Raw genomic sequence first — 26,259 nt, 5'->3', positions numbered from 1 at the left:
TCAGAAAGTTTCTGGAGATGAAGGGAAACATTTATCCAGATTTGGTGAGGGTGTTCTACACAAACTTCAAGTTTGAGGGAAACAATCTAGTTTCTCATGTGAAACGTGTAAAAATGGAGATAACTCATGAAGTATGGACTGCTGTTGCTGGACTTAAGTTTTCTGGTCAAAGAATCAACAAGGGAAACCTTGGTGTGGTGGAGGATTTTAACAAAATCCAATTCTACAAAAGTTGCTTGAAGAATAATCATGCTCAAGTTAGTACATGCTCGGTTGGAGGTTTGAAACTTGATGAGAGATTGCTTGCTCTCATTATAACTTGGATTCGAACTCCAAGGGGGAGTAATCATTCTGTGCTAACTGAAGAAGATCTGGTTTATATCTTCTGCATCACCAAGAAAATCAAGATCAATTGGATTCATATAATCAAAGAACACATGCAAAAATCCATGAAGTTAGGTGATTATAACTATCCACATGTTGTTTTGATATCTAAATTTCTACTCTATTTTGAAGTTAAGCTTGAAGATGAAACTTCTGAGCTGGTCAAGTCAACTAAAGAGTTGAACAATGGATCACTCAGCAAGATGGGTTTTACAAAAGTAGGTGGAAAATGGATAAGCAAGGATGGTGATCATGGTGCCTGATTTAGTGGTGCTGCAAATCTTGAACAAGATGAACCTACTGATATGGATGTTCAACATGAAAATCCACCTGAAGATTTTCAATATGCTGGACCAAGTGCTTATGATGGACATCAAGGAGAAAGGATGCAAACCATGTCGTCTTTTGAATGACTCATGATGAATAGGCTTGATAGCTTTGCAGAAAATCAAAGGAGCCTCCATGATCTCTGTGTTAGTAATTTCCAAAGGATTGACACCAGGTTTGACAACATGGATGCAAGGTTTATGACTCTGGATGAACAGATTAAAGCTGTTCAGAATCAAATCTTTGATCTTCAGTTTGCTGATGAAGAAGAATGAAGGAAAAACAATTGATTGTTTCGATATCCAATCGATTGTTTTTGGCTAATCTTTCTGGTTTTTATTTCCTTCCTTCTGTTGTTGCTACTTTAATTCTGATGTAATGAAAACAATATCTTATTTTATCTTTTATCTTTGTCTATTTGTGAAGACAAATAGGGGGAGATATATGTTGTGTTTTAAGTTTCTGTTTTCAGTGGATAAAACAGTTTGGTTTATGTAATATGTTGCTGATATTAAGTGTTTTGATCTTTAACTGTTAATCTATATCCTACCAAAATATCAGAAGTTCAATGTTTTGCTCAAAGTTTTATTGCAGGAACTGCTTCAGATTTAATCAGGTACAACACAAGCATCAGGGATTTGTCTTCATCAAATAGGGGGAGATTGTTGAACCAAGTGGTGTTCAAGCTTTGAAGAATCCAAATCCTTTGAAGGATGTTGAAGCCTCTACTGTGCTTGATGTTGCTGTGCTGGTTTAAGCTTTGTTCTTGGATAGTTTATATGTTGTAATCCACCCTGTGATTAAATCTAAAGCATTAGCATTCTCAATCTTTGTGAAAACAAAATGATTTCATACTAAGTAAAAACAACCGATTGTTTTGTCAAAACAACCGATTGTTTATACTTAGGTGTTTTGAGAAAAAGATTGAAAACTGTTTTGAATGGTTGAACTGTTAAGTACCAAAACAACCGATTGATTCGAGGAAACAACCGATTGTTTGTTTTGGGACCATAACAGAAAAACTATTTTTTTGTGACTGAGCTTTAAAAGATTTAACTGCTTACGCTCCAGTCATTAAATGCTTTGACCAATCTTTTAATGCAATTTAAGAGTTTGTTAAGATTTGATAACAAACTACATCTTTGAATATATTCAGAAAAACAGATTTGACAATTAAGAATCTTTGACAAAGTTTTCGAAGAGAGTTTTTCAAAGTGCTGAGATTGCTAAGTGTTTGTGAATGATCAAAGTGCTGGAATAGGATTCTGCTTGTACTGATTTCATATTATCTTCTTTAACAAGTGTAATCCTTGTACTCTGTTGAACAACTTCGTTTCTGTGTTTGCTGAGATTGGCTATGTGTTCTTAAGGTGTTCATGATCAACAATCTTAGTGTTGGCCAAGGAGAATGTGTTTCTTGAGGTGTTCAAGGTCATTCTCTTGGTTGTTGTTTAAGTGATCAAGTGGTGATTGCATAGTGGATATCCTCAGGGTTTCTGAGAAGACTGGATGTAGCTCTGGTTTGGAGTGAACCAGTATAAACAACTGTGTACAATCTCTCTATCTCTAACTCTTTAAATTCAATTTATTTGTTGTTTGCTAGTATAAACAACCGATTGTTTTTCTGGTACTCTAGCTTTTGCTTGCTATTTTGGCTAACTAAATTGCTGAATCAATTGGTTCCTGAGATAAATTCATTCTAATCTTGAAAAGTTTGCGAAAATCCTCTTTAAACAATTAGTAGTACAAACATAGTGGTGGATGCTCTCTCAAGGAGATATGTGCTCTTTTCAAAACTTGTAGCCCAAATTCTTGGATTTGACAACATAAGAGATCTTTACCAAGAAGACCAAGATTTTGTATCTATCTTTGCTAAGTGTGAACGTACAGCACAAGAAGGATTCTATGTATCCGAGGGGTATCTCTTTAAAGAAGGAAAACTTTGTATACCTCAAGGCGCACATAGAAAACTTCTTGTAAAGGAATCTCATTTTGAAAGGAAAATTCTTTTGGCCACACATGAGACGAGATGTCCAAAGACATTGTTTTAGATGTATCTCATGTTTAAAAGATAAATCTAAAACAATGCCTCATGGAATCTATACCCCTTTACCGATTGCAAGTGCTCCATGGGAAGACATTAACATGGATTTTATCTTAAGACTCCCTAGGACTGCAAGAGGTTTTGACTCCATCTTTGTGGTTGTGGATCGTTTTAGCAAAATGGCACATTTTATTCCATGTCACAAGGTGGATGACGCTCAAAATATTTCCAAACTCTTCTTTAGAGAAGTGTTGAGACTTCATGGATTACCTAGAAGCAAAGTATCAGATAAAGATCCAAAGTTTATAAGCCATATTTGGAAAACTCTTTGGGAAAAACTTGGCACTAGACTACAATTTTCCATATTGAATTTGCATATAATAGAGTAGTTCACAAGACTACTAATATTTCCCCATTTGAGGTTGTATATGGTTTTAACCCGCTTACTCCCTTAGACTTGTTACCCCTTCCTAAACTACAAACTTTTGTGCATAAGGAAGGCGCTATCAAGGCTAAATTTGTTAAGAAAATGCATGAGAAGGTTAAACTACAAATACAACAACAAACTGAGAAATATGTAAAGTACAACAATAAGGGGAAGAGAGAAATTATTTTTCAGGAAGGAGACCAAGTTTGGCTTCATCTTAGGAAGGATAGGTTTCCAGCTAAGAGAAAGTATAAACTTAGTCCCCGTGGTGATGAACCTTTCCTAGTCCTCAAAAGAGTCAATATCAATGCTTATAAACTTGAATTACCTGCAGAATATGGAGTACATGATACTTTTAATGTCATTGATTTGTCTCCTTTTGTAGGTACCAATGAAGAAAATGACGCTTTGGATTTAAGGACAAATCCTTTTCAAGGGGGAGGGGATGATGGAAGAGGGCCAAGCATCACTACAACTGAAAGCCAACCACCATGTCATATTGGGCCAACCACTAGGGCCATGGCTAGAAAGCTTGAAGAGGATTGGAACACTGCTACTGATGGCAGAGAGACCTATCTCTACATGCTCAAAGATGCCAAGTTCCTAGCGTAGAATAGCTTTTAAATTCTTGTTAAAAGTAGCATAGACTATTTCTTTTGTAATTTTATTGAACATGCAAATTGGTACCTAAAATGCTAACCTAAGTTTAATTAGAGTTCCATAAACTCATAATTAAACTTAGGACCGGCCCACATTAGCCCAAAGAGGAGTGTAATGTTCTAGATCTACTTGCACATGCTAGATTCTAGAACTTACCTCCCATGTGCTGAATTTTAGGCATCATTCACATTTGCATAACATTTGAATTTCCCTCTCATTTGTACCTTGTGTAAACCGGCTTCCTAAGATATTTAAGGAGTGCCTTGGCTCTTAGTTTTGCAAGATTAATATACTTAGTGAATTCCCGCCAAATTGTGCCAATTTCACTTCTTGCCCAAAAACCTCTTAGGTTAAGCTATTGATCTTCACAAATCTCCTTTTCCAAGTAGAGTTGGCCACACCACTCTGACTCTCTACCTCTCATGCACCTTCAAGGTCACCATCACTCTTAGGAGGATCTTGCTTCGTCTTAAATCCATGATGCTTCCGCCATTCACCAACAATTCTACAAACAATGAAGGCACTTCTCCATCACCTACTGTTCCCACTCTTGGAATCTCACCAAGGGGAGGTTTGCTATGAACCCTACTGTTCCTACTCTTGGATTCTTACTAAGGGGAGGTTCGCTATGAACCCTATTGTTCCCACTCTTGGGTTCTTACCAAGGGGAGGTTCGTTATGAACCCTACTGTTCTCAATCTTGGATTCTTACCAAGGGGAGACTTCGTTCCCACTCTTGGAATCTCACCAAGGGGAGGTTCGCTATGAACCCTACTGTTCCCACTCTTGGATTCTTACCAAGAGGATATTTCACTGTTAGCACGATATATTGCAAGCATATTTTTCAAATAAATTTTTATTGGACGACCTCATTAAAAACCCCTGATAAGGGACCAATCTCTTGTCACTCTTTGGGGGTGGCTTTAGCTTGTCGGCCACGTTTGGGATAGCGATCAACTTCTTGAGGTTTACTCTGAACTTGTTTCGATAGAGCATGTTTTTGTTCGCTCGTGCCCTAGTCTGATGCTTTTTCGGTTCATAGGGCGCATGCCTGGCCGGTGATTTCTTCTCCGTCGTAGCCTCATCTACCCTCATAGGTTGAGTTCAACTGCTCCCCCGAGATCATATTGGTCCAACGCTTCCACGTTTTTCCGTTACCTCTTCCTCTGTGCCGATGTGGGCAACAGCTCGGCGATGGATCTCGCTAAACGTCTTTGGTTGACACCTTATTAAAGGATCGTTGAAGGGCCCTGATAGTATTCCCCGCCTGAAGGCGTGCACCATAATAGCTTCGTCCTTGGTGTGCAACTTTACCATCGGCACCCCAAACCGATTTAGGAAGTCCTTCAGGGGCTCTCCCTTGTACTGCTTCACATCGAAGAGGTCGAAAGAGACAGGGGGTGGAGCACGGTTAACAATGAACTGCTCCCTAAACAATATAGAGAATTGATCAAACGAGGTGATGTATCCATTAGGGAGACTGATGAACCAATCTAATGTTATGCCTAAGAACGTTATCATGAATAACTTGCAATGCATGGCGTTTGTTCCTCCCGAGATCATCATATGAGTGTGAAAAGTTGTGATGTGGGCCTCCGGGTCTTCAGTACCTGTGAAAGTGATTTTTGGAGTCATGAAATTGGTGGGTATCACGACATTCATGATCGCCTGGGAGAATGGCATGGGGCGAGCCCTAACTAGAATGGGTGGGCTTTGCTCCCTTGTTGCACGCTTCCCCCATGCCCTACAAATCTCTGTTCAATTCCTCATTGGCCTGGCGTAGCTCTTTGTTGCTTGTGCATGACGCATCCAACTCTACTTGGAATTGGTCTTGTCTGAGTGCCTACTCAGCACGAACCTCAGCCAAAACCCTTTCCTGATCAGCCTGGGATGCCGCCACCGTCTGCTGAAGAGCGCGGATAGTCTCCATGAGTTGCTGCATGGTGATGTTGTCGCCTTCTTCCTATACATATGTACCTTGTCTTGTATTCCTCATGTCGCCTGATAGCTCTGATCACAACTGTGGATGGGACCTAGTTTTATCATGTCCCACGGTGGGCGCCAAATGTTCTCGCTAGTTGACCTGGTCGCCGGTTGACTCTGGGAACACGTTGTGACTCCGTCTGCCTCTGCTGGATTTTGCTCTTTCCCTGGGATGTTGGAACGCGACTCCGTTTGAAACAAAGGGGGCCCTACCTGTTGATTACACTCCGACGATCAAGAAAGTACTAGGCTAAGAAACAATGAATAAGTAAATAGTTTCAATTTTAGAAACGATGTACCTTTACCAGGGATTACGAATCCCTTTTATGGACTAATTTCAGGCTACCTCATTGTAACAACCCTTCCCTCGCGAGAACCTTATCTCGAGTGAAAGTAGGTTTGTTGGGAAGACTTTCTGTTACGATGTCACACAATCTTAGTGTAGCAACCACACATAATCTTCCTCCTTGAAGTGCATAATCTTAACAGCATGGACGTCAGCGTACCAACTCATGTACCAGCATCATGGGGCCCATTTGTCACTGTAGGCGCTCTAGTCTTTACGTATCATGCATGCAGCCTACCCCTGAAAATCCTAGTGCTCTTGGGCCTTGACGTCTTCAAGGGATATTTGTTTGTGCTAGACTCAAATGTACTATACACACCACATGCACTTCCTTGCTGACTAGGCTTTACATATATACAGATTTCAATACACGCATTCTTGGAGCCTACTTATATAACCCATTAATTCGACCAGACCACTGAACCGACCGTCTCCATGCAGGTGCCAATGTCCGATCACGTGAACACCAAGCCCCGCGCTTGATCCAGTACAAATATTATGGGATATTCCGATATTCCTCTTTATGATGCTTTAGCATGATTCCGTTTAGCATGAGATACGAATGGTTTGGTTGTGGAAAGTAAGAGTTAGTGGTAATAATTACTTTTGGCGTTGAATGACAGCAGTGTAATCTTATCCGTCGGAGTCATCAATGCATGCGCGGCTTTTTTTATATTATTATATGCATTGAATCAAGTCTATCAAAACCCATCTGCATCTTTAATTTACTTTGCTCATATATAAAATTTAAACTAAAATAATATTTTAATTTATAAATAATAGGGAAAGTATTTCTCCATTATTTCACCACTTCAAGATAACACACGTAAAAAGGGAAAAAACTCGTTAGTTTTTCTTTTGTTGATTAAAATTATGGATGGACTTGGTGATTATCTCATTGGATATTTATTCAAATTATCTAGTTCAGAATTTAGTTAACAAAATTCTCACAACTAAATTCGAAAAATAAGTAACTGAAAAATCGCTAGCCATAGCTATCTGTTAATAATATAACAAATAAATAATCTTGTAGCCATTTATGCACCTGGCTAAGATACACTGTTCTTTTAAAAAATAGGCACATAGATATGATTGTTTATGAATTGATAATATCAAAATATAAAATGTATATGATTTATTTTTGCAAAATTATGTAACTCTGTTAGGCAGTCATGTGATTATAATTAAAAAAAATTGTATTTAAATTTATCAAAAAAATATTTTCTCTTTACATACACACATGAGAAACACATCAGATGAGAAATTTGTTTTAAATGTAAGAGAGATTGAAAAAAATATTACTGTAGATCTCTAAAAATAAATATTAACTGAAGAGGTTATATTACTGTAGCAAACGAAACTATTTACAATTAGTAAAGTAATTTTTTAATATTTTACGGTATTATTTGTTTTTAATTCTTAATTAAACTGTTTTTTTTATTTCTATTCATGGCATTTTCACAATCCCTTCTATTTGGTTTCTTAATTATAACACTCTTTTAAAATTGAGGCCTAAAGTGCTTTATTATTAATTGAACTTTCTCATTTGCTTAGCGTCTTTTCATCCGGTCATGTCATTAGTGTCGTAACCAAACTTCTTTTTCGGTTTATACCGAGACTTAATTCATCGACAGTTAAATAAGAGCAAGCCATTACAAATAAACCTATAATTCAATAAATAACATCATCAAATAAGATCCAATTAATTAGAATAACTTACATATAAATTCTTCACAAATAACAATTTTTCTTATATTAAATATGCAAAATTATGGACGAGAGATAACATATTCGTTCAAGAAACGGGAGATAAATATCTTTATTGATAAAAATTTAAATTTTTTAGAAAAATTCAAAGAAATTTCTTCTATATTAAAAATAGCGTTTTAAAAAATAAAGCTTATTTTGTTAAAAATGAATGAAACACTTCAGAAAGAACGAAAAAGTAAAAAAAAAATGGCACAATATTCATTAGTTTTAAAACTAATATATCACTTGTATCTTGAGAAATAATAAAAAGAATTGGCAAATATGGTTTCTCTGTAAACTAATAAAATGAAATTGTTAATATATATATATATAAACTAATTTATCTCATTTATTTATTAACATTTTTTTAAAATTAATGACTGTTTATGGTTATAGATTCAATTCAGTTTAAAATGATAATGTATGCCTGCATGTTCTAGTAACTTCTTTTGATTAGATAATATTCTTGTTGCATTTTTTTATGATGATAATATCTCTTTTCACGCATTCAATTAGTGGTCAAATGGACTTTTGCTTTGTTATTAAATGTTTTACTTCGGCATGAGTATTTGACTGCAACAAGAACATTGAAAATGTGATGATCATAATTGTAGTACTTAACTAGATATGGATACAAGTATTGAACAATCTTTTGGGATAAAGTTATATATATATATATATATATATATAATGTAACATCTTTAATTTACCATCATATGAACACTATATACACATTTAATATGTAACTAAATATTTATAAATATATATCTCAATCCTACCATATTTTAAAATATATTTCTCTTATTAAAAAATTTAATATTTATATGACTTAAAATAATTATCCAACGAAATACCAATATCTCCATTAACAAAGGTAGAGTTTTATCACCTTTTAAATTAATTATCACAGATAAATAAACAACAAAAACAGCACAAACAAAAACAAAAGGATAAAAGGGTAAGCTAAAGTCAAGTTTGTTTATAAAAAAGTAATTTAAATGAGATCAAGCTTAAATATTTTGTTAGTTAAATTAATTTTTTTATGAATTAAAAAAGTTAAATATTTAAACTTTATTTCATAAAATTAATTATTTCCTTATGTACAAATCAGGTCATCGGGTGTGATGACGTGGACAAGAGAAAGGTGGGTAGTCAAGAAGTCAACATAGTCGCCGTTTGTGGAAGTGGCGTTCTGCAGTGTACATAGTCGCCGTTTGTGGAAGTGGCGTTCTGCAGTGTACATAGTCGGTTGTCGCCAGGTTGGTGTCGTCGTCGTGTTAGATAACGAAAGATCATGTGGTCTGACATCGCCGCAAGAAGCACATCGCCAGATTTACCAGTAAACTCAGTTGAAGCTGTTGGGGGTTCAGGCGAGGAAGTTCAAGCGTGTAAGTTCAGTAAAGATGATTGTTACGTCAGCATGAGGCGTGAAGGTTAAATGAGTTGGAGTAAACAACTTGCTCCTCGACGACGGGATTCCCATAGTGGACATTCGTCGATGGCGAGTTCCTCTCAGTTAGAACATGCATGGCGTGGCAAAGAGGAAGGTGACACCTGCGAGAAGCGATATCACAGAGATGGTGTACTTTCTTGCATCCGATACTTGCCTTGTCAGGTGGCGTTCTAGAGCGTGTTACGTGCTGGGTTACACCTTGAATAGGAGACTTGGTCGCGTAACTGCATGCTACATAGAAATGGCGCTCAAGTTACCCCAACCCAGATGACGACACGTGTAGAGTTGGATGCTACCTGTTACCCCAACCCAAATGATGACACGTGTAGGGTTGGATGCTACATAGAAATGACGCTCAAGTTACCCTCGCTCAGATGGTGACACGTGTAGGGTTGGGTATTGCCTGTTGCCCCAGCCCTGATGATGACACGTGCAGGGTTGGATGCGAGCCATGCGTCCAAAGCGTAACTGCCTGGAGAGAGAAAGAACCCAGGTATAAAGGTAAACTTAACAGAATTTGCAGAGGTACGTTCATTACGGCTCATTGTTTTTGGTTGAGTGCACTTTAGTACGGCTCTACAGAGCATAGTTTTCTCTCAGTTTTTGGGTGTTCTTGTTACTGACTTGAGCGTCTGATGGCATTCTCATGGAGCTCTTCTTGGATGTTGTGAAAATGGTGCGGAAATATGGATTGAGATGTGCAAGATCCTCCTAGGAGTTATGGTGATCTTGAAGGTGCATGATGTGTATGGAAGAAGGGAGGTTCGGCCAACCCTTGGATAGATGGTGAAGATGAAGATTAGGTCCTAGAAACTAGGCAAAAGCAATGTATAGCACAATGTGGGCAGCATAACATTACTCTCATTAATCTCGCAAATACAAGTGATGGGCTTCTCCTTTTATAGGCTAAGGAGGCCGTAAATCCTAAGCTAAAAGAAGATGAAATGCTTCCTAAATGAAATGGAAATTACTCCACATGGAGCACATGGGCACATGGCCGACCATGTGAGGCAAAGTTCTAGAATGTGCACAAAATCTAGGGTAAATCACATATAAGACAAGTTTATGCTTTCTAACACTACACTAACTACTAAGCCACCCCTAATGGGCCTCCATGTAGCATGTATAAGTTCTTATCCCTCCAATCCGTTGCTTGACCCATTTGTGCGTGAAGGTGCTTGGTCATGGACCTAGTGATAGGTCCTAGACGGTCTAGGCTTCCTCCTAGACGCTCCTTTTGTAGCCGCCCCTCATCTTGTGGTATACGCTCTCCTTTTGAGTCTAGACGCTCCCCACATGGGTCTAGACGGTCTAGACTTGGAACTTGGCTTTCATAGTGTGGTGAGCTTGGCCCTCCTCCATCAACGTCGAAGCGCCACTGGCCGCAGAGGCGCCATCTTGTGTTTTCAGGTTCTCAGAGAGACTATCTGATGGATTTCCTATGAGCTCTTCTTGGATGAATGGTTGAAGATGGTGCGAAAGCTTATGCATGAGAGTGGACAAGGTCCTCCTAGGAGGTGTGGTGACCTTGAAGGTGCATGAAGAGTGTGGACATGGGGAGGTTCGGCCAGCCCCTTTGTAGGTGGTGAAAGGAAGATTAAAACCTAGAAGCTAGGCAAGGAGTAATGTATGGCACTAAATTGGCAGCATAACAATACTCTATTCAATCTTGAAAATACAAGGTGTAGGCTCCTCCTTTTATAGGCTAAGGAGGACCATAATGCAACCCTAATGCTAATCAAAATGAAATGCAAATTTTCATCACATGGAGCACATGGCCATGTGGAGAATCCTTCTAGAAAGTGACCAAATCTTTAGCAAATCTAGGTCAATTCTCATGGAATCAAGTTTATGCTATTTACACTACAACTAATACTAAGCTATCCTTAATGGGCCTTCATGTAGCATATACAAGTTGCTTCTTCTCCCATCCATAGCTTGGCCCAAGTCTCACATCTGTAGCTTGGTCATGGACCTAGTAATAGGTCCTAGACGGTCTACCCTTCCTTCTAGACGCTCTCCACCTTGTGCTAGACGCTCTTCACTTTGGCCTAGATGCTCCTTCCTTTGGCCTAGACACTCTTGGTTTGGCTTTGGATGCTCACATCTTGGCTCTTGTCTTTTTATATGAGGTTGTGCTTGGCCCTCTTCCATCATCCCCTCCCTCTTGAAAAGGATTTGTCCTCAAATCCAACACTTTTTCTTCAACTAGGGGGATGGATGTGGCTGGATGGTGTCCATCATCTCCTCCTTCTTGAGAAGATCTATCCTCAGATCTACAGACTTGATCTCGAATAGCAACCTCTTGTTTCACCAAAGCTTGTCCTCCTGGGTCAAACGTCCACCTATAGAAATAATCAAATAAAGCATAGGTGTTAGTTTGAAAATCAATTTTACTATGTTGCCATTTTTGTTTTTGTTTTGGTTTTGGCAACTTTGGACAATGCTTCTCTTTTGATTGTTGTACGTGTTCTCTAATCATCTTATGCATTTTGAAATGTTCATTTGTGGTTACTTTCTCTTTAGGCATAAATCCTATAGGAGATGGTAATAACTTAAAAGGAGAAAGATGATTTAGCCCACATATAACCTCAAAAGTAGAAATACAAGTAGTTTTGTGAACTACTTTATGGTATGTATGCTCATCTCTAGAGTTGTGTTTGTCCTTTATGATTATTCTAGGCATAGTAGAAAGAGCTAGATTTTCAAATGTATTTTGACCATGCCTTTGAGGATGATAAGAATTTAAAGTGTACAACTTAGTTGCAAGTTTTCCAAAGAGAATCCTCAAATCATGGTTTGCGAAATTTGGACTTCTATCCAACACTATGCTTGAGGATAAACCATGAAGATGTAGCACTTCTCTAGAGAAGAGTTTATCCATGAAAATCGAATCAAAACCTTTTGTTGTCCTAGGAAGCTCTAATATGAAATTGGTGTCTTCCCAAGGATCATTTACAAAAGGTGAAGGAGTATAGAGTTCTTGAGACATTGCCTTAGGTGTAGTTTGAAAATAAGAATTGTACCTAAGGTAATGTCTTTGAACCTCTTTTCTCATGGGTGACAAAACTTTTCCTTTTAAAAGCTCTAGAGTTTTATCAACTCTAATTTGGCCCATGAGTTCTCCTTCATGAAGACTTTTTCTCTTATGTGTAAAGATAGTCTCGTTGTTACAACCATTGTTTATGAGAATTTGTACACTTTGCAATGGTTGTCTCAATAAGACATGACAAGTTTCTTTAGGTACTACTTCACATAAAAATTTGTTTTTGTAGATGCTTATAGATAACTTGACATTCACTTGGTGATATCCTAGCACATATGAGAAATAATCTACTTTATCTTTATCTATGCAAGCTTCTTTTAAAGACTCTTCTTTTTTGGTCATGCTTGAAAGTGTTCCTTTACAAGAGGTAAGGCTAGGTTGTTCAACAAGAAGCATGTTTTCAAGGGTATTTTCAATGTGCTTGCCTTGTTGAATGACCTTGTGGGAAGGAACACTCTTCTCCCACGCCTTTTGTTTCACAAGGTTCTCTTTCTTTTCTATTTTTACATTTTCATCACTCTCACTAGCTTCTTTTTCTTGGCTACTATTCTCATCTTTGTCCCTTAAGATCATAGATCTTTCATTGGAACATTGAGATGCTAATTGATCATTGCCAAGGTACTCTAAACATGGAATTTCTCTAGCTTGAGTGTGAGAGATATGCTTGGTTAGGTTTTGGGAAAGTTCTAGAGATGGTTCTTGTATATGTTCTTCCCCTCTATGGAACTCATCCTTGTCATAAGATACATAGTATGAACTTTGTTTTTGACTTGATTGTTTTCTCAAAATTTGTTTTTCAACTTTAATGCTAAGTTGAATCAAGTCATTTAAATCTCTATAAGGTAAAAGTTCAACTTTGTTTCTTATCTCAAGTTTGAGACCACTTAGAAACCTAGCTATGGTGTTATGGTTGTCCTCGTTAATCCTTGCCCTCTCAATATATGATATCATCTTTTTCCAATATTCTTCTACACTCATATCTTTTTGATGAAGTCTTTGGAGCTTGTCCATCAACTTCCTATTGTAATGTGAGGGAACATGGCGACATCTCAAGGCTCTCCTAAGGTCATTCCAAGATGTAATGGGAAGGTCCTTGTGGAGATGTCTCTCTCATTTTAGGGCATTCCACCAATACATAGCATCACATTGAAAACTTAAGGTAGCTAAGGGTACTTTCTTTTCTTCACTCACATGGTTGTAAGCAAACAATTGCTCTACCCTCATCTCCCAATATAGATATGTTTCTACATCTTCTTTTCCATAGAAATGAGGTAGCTCTACCTTAACCTCATTTAGGTCTTCTTGTCTCTCTTTTCTTGCTCTCCTAGGGGGTGGTTCATTTTTCCCAAGACTTTCTTCCCCAAAAGAATCATAAACTTGAGAGCTATATGCATCAGAATGTAATTTTTTTGAAATTTGAGACTTCTCATCCTTTGCTTTAGTCAATTTATTAGTTTTGGCCTCATTCTCCAATTGTTTAGATGAAATTGATTGAATATCTTTGGAATGTTGTTTCAAAAGGGATTTGATGGATTTCATATCACTTTCCATAGACTTTGAAGAATGAGAAGACATGACTAGAGCTTTGTGTCTAGAAATGTTTTACTTTGAGAAAAATGAGGGAAATGGTGGATTTCCTATGAGCTCTTCTTGGATGAATGGTTGAAGATGGTGCGGAAGCTTATGGATGAGAGTGGACAAGGTCCTCCTAGGAGGTGTGGTGACCTTGAAGGTGCATGAAGAGTGTGGACATGGGGAGGTTCGGCCAGCCCCTTTGTAGGTGGTGAAAGGAAGATTAAAACCTAGAAGTTAGGCAAGGAGTAATGTGTGGCACTAAATTGGCAGCATAACAATACTCTATTCAATCTTGAAAATACAAGGTGTAGGCTCCTCCTTTTATAGGCTAAGGAGGACCATAATGCAACCCTAATGCTAATCAAAATGAAATGCAAATTTTCATCACATGGAGCACATGGCCATGTGGAGAATCCTTCTAGAAAGTGACAAAATCTTTAGCAAATCTAGGTCAAGTCTCATGGAATCAAGTTTATGCTATTTACACCACAACTAATACTAAGCTATCCTTAATGGGCCTTCATGTAGCATATACAAGTTGCTTCTTCTCCCATCCATAGCTTGGCCCAAGTCTCACATCCGTAGCTTGGTCATGGACCTAGTAATAGGTCCTAGACGGTCTACCCTTCCTTCTAGATGCTCTCCCTTTAGACACTCTCCACCTTGTGCTAGACGCTCTTCACTTTGGCCTAGACGTTCCTTCCTTTGGCCTAAACGCTCTTGGTTTGGCTTTGGATGCTCACATCTTGGCTCTTGTCTTTTTATATGAGGTTGTGCTTGGCCCTCTTCCATCACTATCCGTGGTGTGGACTTGAAGCGCTCGTGGTGTTAAAGCTGGTGAATGAAGACCGTGACGAGGGAACGTTCTTGCACTTGGTCAACCGGCAGGAACATCTGGCGCCGACCGTGGGGCCGTATAAAAAATGATTCCCAACCACAGTTCGAGTTTGTTGAAGCTTTGGTTTTTTCTGTTCGACTGCTTGTTGTCGTAGTCAGTTTTCTGGAGTTTTCACCGTTTGTTTGGAGTTTCTTTGGGTTGCTGAGTTTGCCGAGAAAGGATGAGGACAACGCGGTCCAGTTCAGTCGCGCCGTCAACCGAAGAAGACGCTGTGTCTTTGACGCAGGTGATGGAGATGATGAGGACGTTGCAGGAGAACGTAGCAGCATCGCGTTCTGAGCAAGAAAGAATGCACGAGGCACTAGTGGCCTCACAGGCTAGGAATGAAGAGCTCAACAAGATCAACGAAGAGCTGCGTAAAGCTCTTCGGGGACGAGATCTGCACCCCCATCCCCACCGCGTAGCTTTCCCATGCCAGTTTCTCAGGAGATCATGGACACGGTGGTCCCTGCAAATACGGTAGCGGTGAAAGCATCTTTCACCGGGGTGGAGGACTCTGAGGCTCATCTCACGGCGTTTCACACTCAGATGATGCTCTCAGGAGGGTCAGACGCGGTCTAATGCAAGGTGTTCATGAGCACTCTCAGTGGAACAGCGCTGGACTGGTTCGTCAGTTTACCTACTAGCCATATTAGCACGTTCCAGCAGTTTTCCAAGATGTTCGTTGAGCAGTACATAGTGAACAAGGCACCGCCGTTGGTGTCTTACGACCTGTTCTACGTGAGGCAGTATCAGGGGGAGTCTCTGAAGGATTTTCTGAACAGATTCGGAGCTCAGATCGTTCCCCTGTCAGGTAAAGATGAAGAAATGTTTGTGCACGCCTTCAAAAAGGGTGTATTGCCTGGGCCTTTTAGTGAATCGCTGATCAGGAGCCACCTCGCCACATTTGCTGGAATCCGGCGATGTGCTGTGGCTCACATCGCCGCAGAGAGTGAAGTCTCCGAAAAGAGGGGAAACGTGGCTCCAGCAAAACCACGAGCTCAAACGAGGATTCAGCCACAGCGAGTGATGGAGGCGACGGCTGGGAAGAAGGATCAGAGGGTGTATCACCCATATGACCCAAAGAAAAACAAGGGGAAAGGGCAAGGGTGGCCAAGGGAATCTAATCGCCCTCCCAGGTATGAGTTTGTGATGGGATTGGCTGATCTTATTGCCATCCCAAACATTGCTGATAGGCTTAAAGTGCCTGAGAAAATGTCAGATAAGGTGCTGGGGCCAAAGCCAGATATGTGGTGCGAGTTCCACAAAAGCTTTGGCCATTCCATTAACTCGTGCTTAGCCTTGGGAAATCAACTCGCTGAGTTGGTGGAGTGCGGGTTCTTAAAGGATTATCTGCTCGAGAAGCGAACGGGTCAATCATTAGGGTCACAATAAGACCAAGGCAATTCAGAGATGGGGACCTGGTGATGAGGAAGGCCCATCAGTATGAAATGGAGAACAAATTGTCGCCCAAGTGGATAGGACCGTCTAGAATAACCGAAGCACTCGGGACCGGCTCCTACCGCTCGGAGACGCTGGAAGGAGGGGCGATTCCTCGCACTTGGAACGCCACCCATCTCAAGTTTATTGCAGTTAAAGCATTGTAAGTAGCGATTAACTTGAACAGTTTAAAGAAGTTTCAGTTAAAACAGTTTTTCAAGGGGGCACTCTTTTTTCCCTGAGGAGGGTTTTTAACGAGGCCACCCAATAAAGAAGGTTTCGAAGTTTATCAAAGTTTCCAAGTTTATTAAGTTTGCATGCTCATCCTTTTTTAAGTTTTCGGAGAGAGACTTTATCGCCTTTGTGTAATTTAAAGCAATGGTGAATTCAGATCGCATGCATCCAGTGCAAGGTTTTAAAGCATAAAGTTTTAAACCCCCATCGCCACCTGGCGATCAGAGGTGAAAGTTAAGTTTTAAGTCCTCATCGCCACCTGGCGATCAGAGGCACAAGTATAAAGTTTTTTAAAGTTCTCATCGCCTTCCGGCGAGAAAAGATTAAAAAGTCCTACTCGCCGTGAGCGAGTGTAGGCGAGAAAAGATTAAAAAGTCATACTCGCCGTGAGCGAGTGTAGGCGAGAAAAGATTAAAAAGTCCTACTCGCCGTGGGCGAGTGTAGGCGAGAAAAGATTAAAAAGTTCTACTCGTCGTGAGTGAGTGTAGGCGAGAAAAGATTAAAAAGACCTCCTCGCCGTGAGCGAGTGTAGGCGAGAAGAGATTAAAAAGACCTTCCTCTCCTCGAGCGAGTGTAGGCGAGAAGAGTTTAAAAAGACCTCCTCGCCGTGAGCGAGTATAGGTGAGAAGAGATTAAAAGGACCTTCCTCGCCTCGAGTGAGTGTAGGCGAGAAGAGTTTAAAAAGACCTCCTCGCCGTGAGCGAGTGTAGGCGAGAAGAGATTAAAAAGACCTTCCTCGCCTCGAGCGAGTGTAGGCGAGAAGAGTTTAAAAAGACCTCCTCGCCTTGAGCGGGTGTAGGCGAGAAAAGATTAAAGTCCTCCTCGCCCCGAGCGAGTACAGGCAAGAGCAGATTTCAAGACCTCTTTGCGTAAGCAAACCGAGGCAAGTTTGAAAGTCCTCAGTGCATCCGGGGGAGGAGGAGATGTAACCCCTGGGCAAGTTGAGGCATCAGGAAAAGTCCTTCTCACCTTCGAGTGAGTTCAGGCAAGATGAAACTGAAAGGTCAGGGGTGTTAATGATCTTAAGTATGAGAAAGGAAGGTTGATAGAAGACGCCTTTTCCCCTTGAGTGAAACATCAATATTGACCTAGTAAGACCAGTTGAAAAAGAAGTTAAAGGATGGTTGGGGAAGGTTCGCAGAGGACACCTCACCATTTAAATCATTATTCTAAAACTCTGGGAGGTGGAGAAGGATCCGAAAGGCGGCTCTACCCCCAGATGAGGGAACAATGATTTAAGCTATCTCAGATTGCAAGACCTCTTTGCGTAAGCAAATTGAGGCAAGTTTGAAAGTCCTCAGTGCATCCAGGGGAGGAGGAGATGTAACCCCTGGGCAAGTTGAGGCACCAGAGAAAGTCCTTCTCACCCTCGAGTGAGTTCAGGCAAGATGAAACTGAAAAGTCAGGGGTGTTAATGATCTTAAGTATGGGAAAGGAAGGTTGATAGAAGACGCCTTTCCCCTTGAGTGAAACATCAATATTGACCTAGTAAGGCCAGTTAAAGCCTCCACGCTTGCCGGCGTTGTGAAGGTAGTTAAAATCCTTCTCGTCTTGAACGAGTTCAGGTGTGGTGCAAAGGGTGGAAGAAGTTACAGGGTGGCTGAGGTAGGTTCGTAAAGGACACCTCACTACCTAGATCATTGTTCTGAAACTCAGGGAGGTGGAGAGGGATCCGAAAGGCAGCTCTACCCCCAGATGAGGGAACAATGGTCAAGATCAAGTTGTTTCAGGTTAAAGACTCAGGGAAGGTAGAGGGAGATCCGAAAGCCAGCTCTCCTTCCAGTCAAGCAAAGATGTTTCAGTTAAAAGGAAAATGGCGTCGCCGACAGCCTAGGGCTTTGAGATTGAAATAGAAAGAAGATTACACGACGAGAACCAGGTCAGCAAAGTTTTAGGCGATAACCTAGAAATACACATGTCACTTGGCAGATCAGGCAAGCGAGATTTCAGATACTAAGAATGACCCACGCCTACTGCTCAGTAAGTGATTTCGTGTCAGATGTTATTGCTATAGACTAACCGTTTGTTCAAGTTAAGTTGATTTCCAGAGAGTTAAGCGTCAGTTTGTGCCAAGTTAATTGGGTTGAGTGAAAACCAACCAAGTTATCAAGTGATCGCACAACAGATAAGTTAAAGCCACGTAGGTCGCCGAAAATTCAACTTCTTAGTCTTTTCGCTGGACAAATCACAGCTTAAGACTGGGGGGCTTGTGTACCGATCAAGTCATCGGGTGTGATGACGTGGACAAGAGAAAGGTGGGTGGTCAAGAAGTCAACATAGTCGCCGTTTGTGGAAGTGGCGTTCTGCAGTGTACATAGTCGTCGTTTGTGGAAGTGGCGTTCTGCAGTGTACATAGTCGCCGTTTGTGGAAGTGGCGTTTTGTAATGTACATAGTCGTCGTTTGTGGAAGTGGCGTTCTGCAGTGTACATAGTCGCCGTTTGTGGAAGTGGCGTTCTGCAGTGTACATAGTTGGTTGTCGCCAGGTTGGTGTCGTCGCCGTGTTAGATAACGGAAGATCAGGTGGTCTGACATCGCCGCAAGAAGCACATCGCCGAATTTCCCAGTAAACTCAGTTGAAGTTGTTGGGGGTTCAGGTGAGGAAGTTCAAGCGTGTAAGTTCAGTCAAGATGATTGTTACGTCAGCATGAGGCGTGAAGGTTAAATGAGTTGGAGTAAACAGCTTGCTCCTCGACGACGGGATTCCCAGAGTGGACATTCGTCGATGGCGAGTTCCTCTCAGTTAGAACATGCATGGCGTGGCAAAGAGGAAGGTGGAACCTGCGACAAGCGATATCACAGAGATGGTGTACTTTGTTGCATCCGATACTCGCCTTGTCAGGTGGCGTTCCAGAGCGTGTTACGTGCTGGGTTACACCTTGAATAGGAGACTTGGTCGCGTAACTGCATGCTACATAGAAATGGCGCTCAAGTTACCCCAAACCAGATGACGATACGTGTAGGGTTGGATGCTACCTGTTACCCCAACCTAGATAATGACACGTGTAGGGTTGGATGCTACATGGAAATGACGCTCAAGTTACCCCCGCTCAGATGGTGACACATGTAGGGTTGGGTACTGCCTGTTGCCCCAGCCCTGATGATGACACGTGCAGGGTTGGATGCGAGCAACGCATCCAAAGCGTAACTGCTTGGAGAGAGAAAAAACCTAGGTATAAAGGTAAACTTAACAGAATTTGCAGAGGTACGTTCATTACGGCTCATTGTTTTGGGTTGAGTGCACTTTAGTACGGCTCTACAGAGCATAGTTTTCTCTCAGTTTTTGGGTGTTCTTGTTATTGACTTGAGCGTCGGAGCGCCACCGGCCGCAGAGGCGCCATCTTGTGTTTTCAGGTTCTCAAAGAGACTATCCGTGGTGTGGACTTGAAGCGCTCGTGGTGTTAAAGCTGGTGAAGGAAGACCGTGACGAGGCAACGTTCTTTCGCTTGGTCAACCGGCAGGAACACCTTAAAACATTTTCCCTGCATGTTCTCTAGTTTTCAGAAAGATTTGTTTATCTTTTTTAAGATTTGACCGTCCTAGTGACACTATTAAAAGGAAAATATAATAAATTGACCAAATTTGCATTTAGAGTGTGAACTTATGAACATTTGGTTTGGTGGAAATAGTTAGTACTTTTAGAGTGAAAATTTGGACTTAAAAATGAAAAACCTTATAATTTTAAGATATTTAAATTTAAGCTTGTTATGTAAGTTATGTATGTCTAGATTAATAGGATGTAGAATGTAGTAAGCTTCAGTCAATTTGATCCTTATTGAGTTACAAAATTATTAGATTTAACTCTTTCTTTAAAGCTTAGAAAATGTTAGTTTTTGGTTGGATTATTTTGGACAATTCTTACATATATGTCTATTATTGTATGTCTAGTTTATGCATTTTTTTTTTCATGCGAAGTTTGGTTGCTCCAAAAATTCCAGCCAAGAGAAGGGACAAATTTTTTTAATAAAACTTTAGTTTTTACTTGAGCAAGCTTATAGTCACTTAAGTAAGGAGAATTTGTGCACGTATGCGTGCGTCTCTGCGTGTGTGTATGAGTGTGCATGTGTGTGGAGATGTGTATGTGTATGTATGTGCCTCTGTGTGTGTCGGCGTGTGTGTAGGTACATGCGTGCATGCATATGCGTGTGCGCGCAAGCAAACGTTCATGTGTGGGTGGGTGTGTACATGTATGTGTATGCGTGTATGTGTGTGAGTGTGTGAGTGTATGTGCATGTAGATGTGTGTGCGTGTGTATGTGCATGTGGGTGTGGGTATGTGCGTGTGTCTGTTTTTATGCGTGTGTGGGTGTGTATGTGCATGCATGTGCGTGTGTGTGGGTGCGTACGTGCGTGTGTATGGGTGTGTGTGCGTCTGTGAAGCTAGTTTTTCTTCCTCTCTGTTAAAGAGAATGATATTGTAAAAAATGCAAAATCTTTTATGTTTAAATTTAAAGCATGTGTATCTTTCCAAAGTCATCAATTATCTAGTATGATGCATGTGGAGAGACATGAGTATAATTTCTCTATAAAATTATAAGTGATACTTGTAGGTTTTGATAAGTGATGGATAAAAGTTCTTTATTTTCTTTTTTTTATGTGATGGATAAAAATACTTAATTTGTTATATTTTTAAGTTAAAACATATCTATAATAAGTCTCACTTAATATTGTGTATTATGAAAGTTTTTTTAATTATTAATTTATTCTTTATGTAATTTGTACTTTGTAATAATTGTGTTCTTACATAAAAGTCATAAATGATTGATTTCTTACATAATCATAAAGTCAATGAGTGAATTTTGTAAGAATAAACTATAATATATATATATATATATATATATATATATATATATATATATATAAATGGACAGCCATTCAACTTGCCGCTCCAGGTCAGCCAAATGGACTTGTTTTCTTCTTCTGGACCTTCTTGCAGATTCCCAGATAAAATAAAATTCTTCCTTCTGAGACGCTTAGTTTCAACAGTTGCGCTTCGTTCACAGTTTCCTCCTTCATCAATTTTATCATATAGCTCACGTGAGGAACCACTTGTTGCGATCGCCCCTTTCACTTCATTATCTCTTCCGTTTGGTCTGTTAACAGAAACTTAACTCACATCACATCACCTTTTATTTACTTCCTCCACCAGCTTACGTCTCCCATATAGAAAGTATAAATCCAACATAAGGTCTGTTGACATATGCTTCCACAACATACATTGGACCTCCCATAACTCCTCTGTATAGAAACACCCATACTTCCACGTATATCTTCCATAGCTTCCCATAAGAAAGATTGAAAGCTATTGGCTCGAACCACTTAAACACCTACATAGACAAAATTGGTACTTTATAAACCAGAACAAACCACCATGACAGACCTTCATAGGTCTTATGCTTCACCCCCTCACTGTATTTTATCGCATTTTACCGACTTACTCGGTGAACACATAGGAGGCAATGATTCGGATTCAGATGCCAATCAGAAAAAGAATATAAAAAAAAGTCTTTCCTGTGTTTCAACCACAACCAAGACAAAAGTTGTGTCGCTTGGAAGATTTCCTCAGAATCAGGAACCCCTTGTCTAAAGATCACATTATTCATATGCTCCCAAATACAACGTACAATCACCACCCACACTCCCTTCCACACCTGATTCTATTTTTCAGACAAGTGAACTAAATGAAAGTTCACAAAGTGACTACAAATATTCTTGTTTTGGGCTCCCAAAATGCCTATCCATCTGAAGCAAAGATTCCAGACACGGTGTGCATAAGCACAATCTAAAAACAGGTGTTGGGAGGATTCTTCTGACTGATTACAGAAAGCGCATAAAGAGGAGTTCACTACGACTCCTCGTGTCACAAGATTATGACTAGTTGGTATTCTGTCTAGAAGGATTCTCCAAGAAGTGATTAGGACTTTTGGCAAAGCTTTGGCCTTCCATAGTAGACTAAATGCACAATTACTTGATCTGATGCCTTGGTTGGCCAGAAGGGTATATGCTGATTTCACAGAGAAAAAAACCCCCTTGGACTCCTCTCTCCATACAATATAATCCTTGGAGTCCTTGTACAGAACACTCCTAGACAAGATTGTTATTAATTCTTCCTCCAAAACCAACTCCCATTGGAACCTCTCCCTCCTCCATTTTAAGTGCCAATGCCACCCATGATCATCCCAAAACCCCATCTCACCCACCATCATCCTTTGATTTAGAGAGAGAGAATATAATCTAGGATATAAACTCTTGGGATTATTGTTGTCAACCCAGGAATCTTCCCAAAATCGTACTAAGTCCCCACATCTGACTTTCCATGCTATAGCTTTTTGAAACCAACCTTCTCCCTCACCCTCCCTACAAACTTTAGCTAAGTCTCTCCACCACCAAGATTGGTTATTCAATCGGGCGTGGTTAATACCTGATTCAGCTATATATTTAGACACCAAAATATCTTTCCACTTCCCCTTCTCATCGCTCATCAACCTCCTTTTCCATTTCGCCATTAAAGCATAGTTAAATTTCCTAATGTCTTTGATTCCTAACCCACCTTCTTCCAGGGGTTTACAAATATTCTCCCAGCATACCCAGGGTATAGACTTATTATCTTTGCCCCAGGCCCAAAGAAATCTCCTTTGTATACTCATAATTCTGTTACAAACTGAGATCGAAGATTTAAAGAAAGACAAGTAGAATAGTGGAATGGATGTAAAGACTGGCTTGATTAAGCAACTTCTTCCTGCCATAGACAAAAATCTCCCTTTCCATGTGCTAAGTCTAGCATTAATTTTATTCACGACAGGCTCCCAAAGCTGTATCTTCCTTGAGTTACCTCCTATTTCCAGCCCCAAGTACTTAAAAGGAATATGCATGGTATTACAATTTAAAGTCTTCGCATAGATTTCCAATGTATTCCTGTCAACATTTACACCCCCCCAGCTTCGATTTATGGAAATTTATTTTCAATCCGGAGACTAGTTCAAAGCATCTTATGATCGTCTTAATAATGAATATATTCGAGAAAGAATCTTCACACATGAACAGAGTATCGTCTGCGAATTGTAACATACAACATTCGACTTCCTTCCTCCCCACCTTCACACCCGTGAGCATATTTTTCTTAGACGTTTGTCTCACTAGCCCAGCCAAACCTTCAGCGACCACAAGAAACAAAAACGAGGCCAAAGGATCTCCTTGTCTCAGCCCTCTTGATGGTTTAAATTCCTTTGTTGGACTTCCATTAATTAACACTGAAATTGAGGACAATTCTAAGCACCCTCTAACCCACCTTATCCATTTGCTGTGGAAACCCAACCTATGTAATATATCAAGTAGGAAATTCCACCTTACCGAATCATATGCCTTCTCGTAGTCCACCTTGAAGCACAATCCGATCCTCCGATTCCTCCTAACTTCCTAAACCACCTCGTTTTCCATAAGAACACTATCTAACATACCTTTATCCCTCAGGAAGGTAGACTGGTTTTCGTCAATAACCAAAGACAAAACTTCCTTCATTCGACCCGTTAACACCTTAGTAACAAACTTATAAAAAAATACTACAAGGGAAATGGGTCTGAACTAATCGAGAGAAGAGTGGTCTCTCACTTTAGGTACCAAGGCTATGAAGGAGGCATTACACTCATTCGATATAGTCCCGGTTTCTTGGGAAAGATGCATAGCTTCCAAAATGTCGGATTTAAGATAATCCCAACAATTCTTGATGAAAGTAAAGTTAAACCCGTTCGGTCGTGGACTCTTTGATCCTTCACATTGCCATACAACTTCTTTCACTTCTTCCTCTATGAAGCTTGACACCATTCTTATACTGACATCTAAAGGAAGGTATTTAAACTCCACAGAACCTAGACATACTCCAAATTCTTGTGTAGTCGTGAACCTCTTTTCGAATACAGACTTAACTTCCCTGCGAACTACTTCCGGTTCCTCACACCATTGACCCCCAACCTCCACACTTTTGATCTCATTTTTAAGTCTACTCCATCTGATAGCCGAATGGTAAAATTTAGAATTCATGTCCCCAAACTTACATCAGTTTGCTCTAGCTTTTTGCCTGGAAAGGGAGTCCAACTTTTTATAAACCATCCTCAATTGACTAAGTAATTCCATTCTTCTCAGCCGACCATTCTCCTCAAGTTCTTTAATATCGTCCTTAATATCAAGGTCCTCAATTTCCTCTAGAATTCGATTCTAATTTAACTAAAGACACCCAAATACATTTTTATTCCAATCTTTAAGGTTTGCCTTCAATAATTTCAGTTTATCTTACAATCTAGAAATACTATTTCCTTGAACACAGTATGAACACCATTTCTCCTTCACATACGCCTTGAACCCTGGCTCCATGAACCACACATATATAGTTCGAAAGGGTTTAGGGCCCCAATCTTTGACCCAAGACTTCGCCACAATAGCACAATGGTCTGACACTACTCTTGGTTGCACATATTGCTTGTAAGATGGGCAATTAAGGAGCCACTCTTCAGAGACAAGGAATCTATCCAATCTACTTTTAGTTGTGCCGTTTGATTTGAACCAAGTGTATTTTTTGCCCACACTTGGAATGTCCACCAGACAATTTGTATCAATAAAACAATTAAAGCCACTCATTTCCTTCTTCTGATTGGAACTTCCTCTGATTCCTTTCCTTTCATCTTCCCTTCTTACAACATTAAAGTTCCCACAAAAGCACCCTATCATGTTTTGATGTGTGCTCTTGAAAGATGTTAAAGCTTCCCATAAAGCAGCTTTATCCCTGTAGTTGCAAGTTGCATAAACATTAACCACAACACACGTACAACTTGATTTAAGGTGTTGGCCTACAACTGCAATGAAACCATTTCCTATGACGTGCGAGTCATAGCAAAATTTATCTTTGTGCCACATAGATAAAATACTCCCTGCCCCATTGTCGCCTTCACTATGCACCCAACCAATGTTATTGTCCCCCCAAAGAGAAAAGCATATGTTATCTGAGGTAGACGAGATTTTTGTCTCCTGCATGCAAATAAATTCCGCACCCTCCTTGGCTACAATATCTTTCAAGTAATTTGCTTTGGTTCCCCCCCCCCCCCCCAGGCCCCTAATATTGAGATTGACAATGATCATTATGCAACATAACTAGTACCCTCCTCAGACAATTTTTTAACTTCCTTATCCCTTACCTCCATACACTCCAATTCACCTATAACAGCCTCCTCCTCCCCATAACACCTCAAGCCCAGATGTTTACCCGCATCCCAAATACGAACAGACTCTTCGACATTCTCTTCAAACCTTAATTGGTTATTACATAGTACAACATCCATATCAGATTCAGCATAGGAACATCTACTTAACCTTGATGAAGAATTAATCCCGTAGTGAAAGGGCCCCAAGCCTCCACCGCGGGCGAGCTTGCTTCGTTCCCTGCTCCCAAAGGTTACGCAGCCTACGGACATTCTCCGGCATTTTGGATCCTTCTTCCGCAATTGCAATAGCTTTACCATTGTTCGAACCTCTCCTCTCCAACATCGAACTACCCACGCTACTCGCTTCATCAGAATTGTATTTCTGGCTGGATGAAGGGGAGAGCGACAATCCCCCTATAGCCTCTCCACTACGAATAGAACCACTTGGATGGGTATTAACAGGTTTAAGCTCCGCATTCACCCCTCCAGAGTAATTAACGAAGGCCTCCGTTGCCGACTTCACGCT

The 26,259-nt window shown here is 40.2% G+C and overlaps 1 protein-coding gene across 1 annotated transcript; it reads right to left on the bottom strand.

Moving 5' to 3' along the window:
- Positions 1–24,123: 24,123 nt before the first annotated feature.
- On the bottom strand, positions 24,124–25,871 carry LOC137817369 (uncharacterized). Its single transcript, XM_090304775.1, has 3 exons — positions 25,728–25,871; positions 24,833–25,560; positions 24,124–24,547 (listed from the first exon to the last, which is right to left on the bottom strand). The coding sequence occupies exons 1-3, from the start codon at positions 25,869–25,871 to the stop codon at positions 24,124–24,126; spliced, it is 1,296 nt and encodes a 431-aa protein (XP_090160901.1).
- Between the last annotated feature and the right edge of the window lie 388 nt (positions 25,872–26,259).

The sequence above is a fragment of the Phaseolus vulgaris genome, chromosome 7 (assembly GCF_051622355.1).
Source record: "Phaseolus vulgaris cultivar YP4 chromosome 7, ASM5162235v1, whole genome shotgun sequence".
In the NCBI taxonomy this organism is placed as follows: domain Eukaryota; kingdom Viridiplantae; phylum Streptophyta; class Magnoliopsida; order Fabales; family Fabaceae; genus Phaseolus; species Phaseolus vulgaris.
Note: the sequence above shows the minus strand (reverse complement) of the source record. Positions and strands in the feature narration are given on the sequence as shown.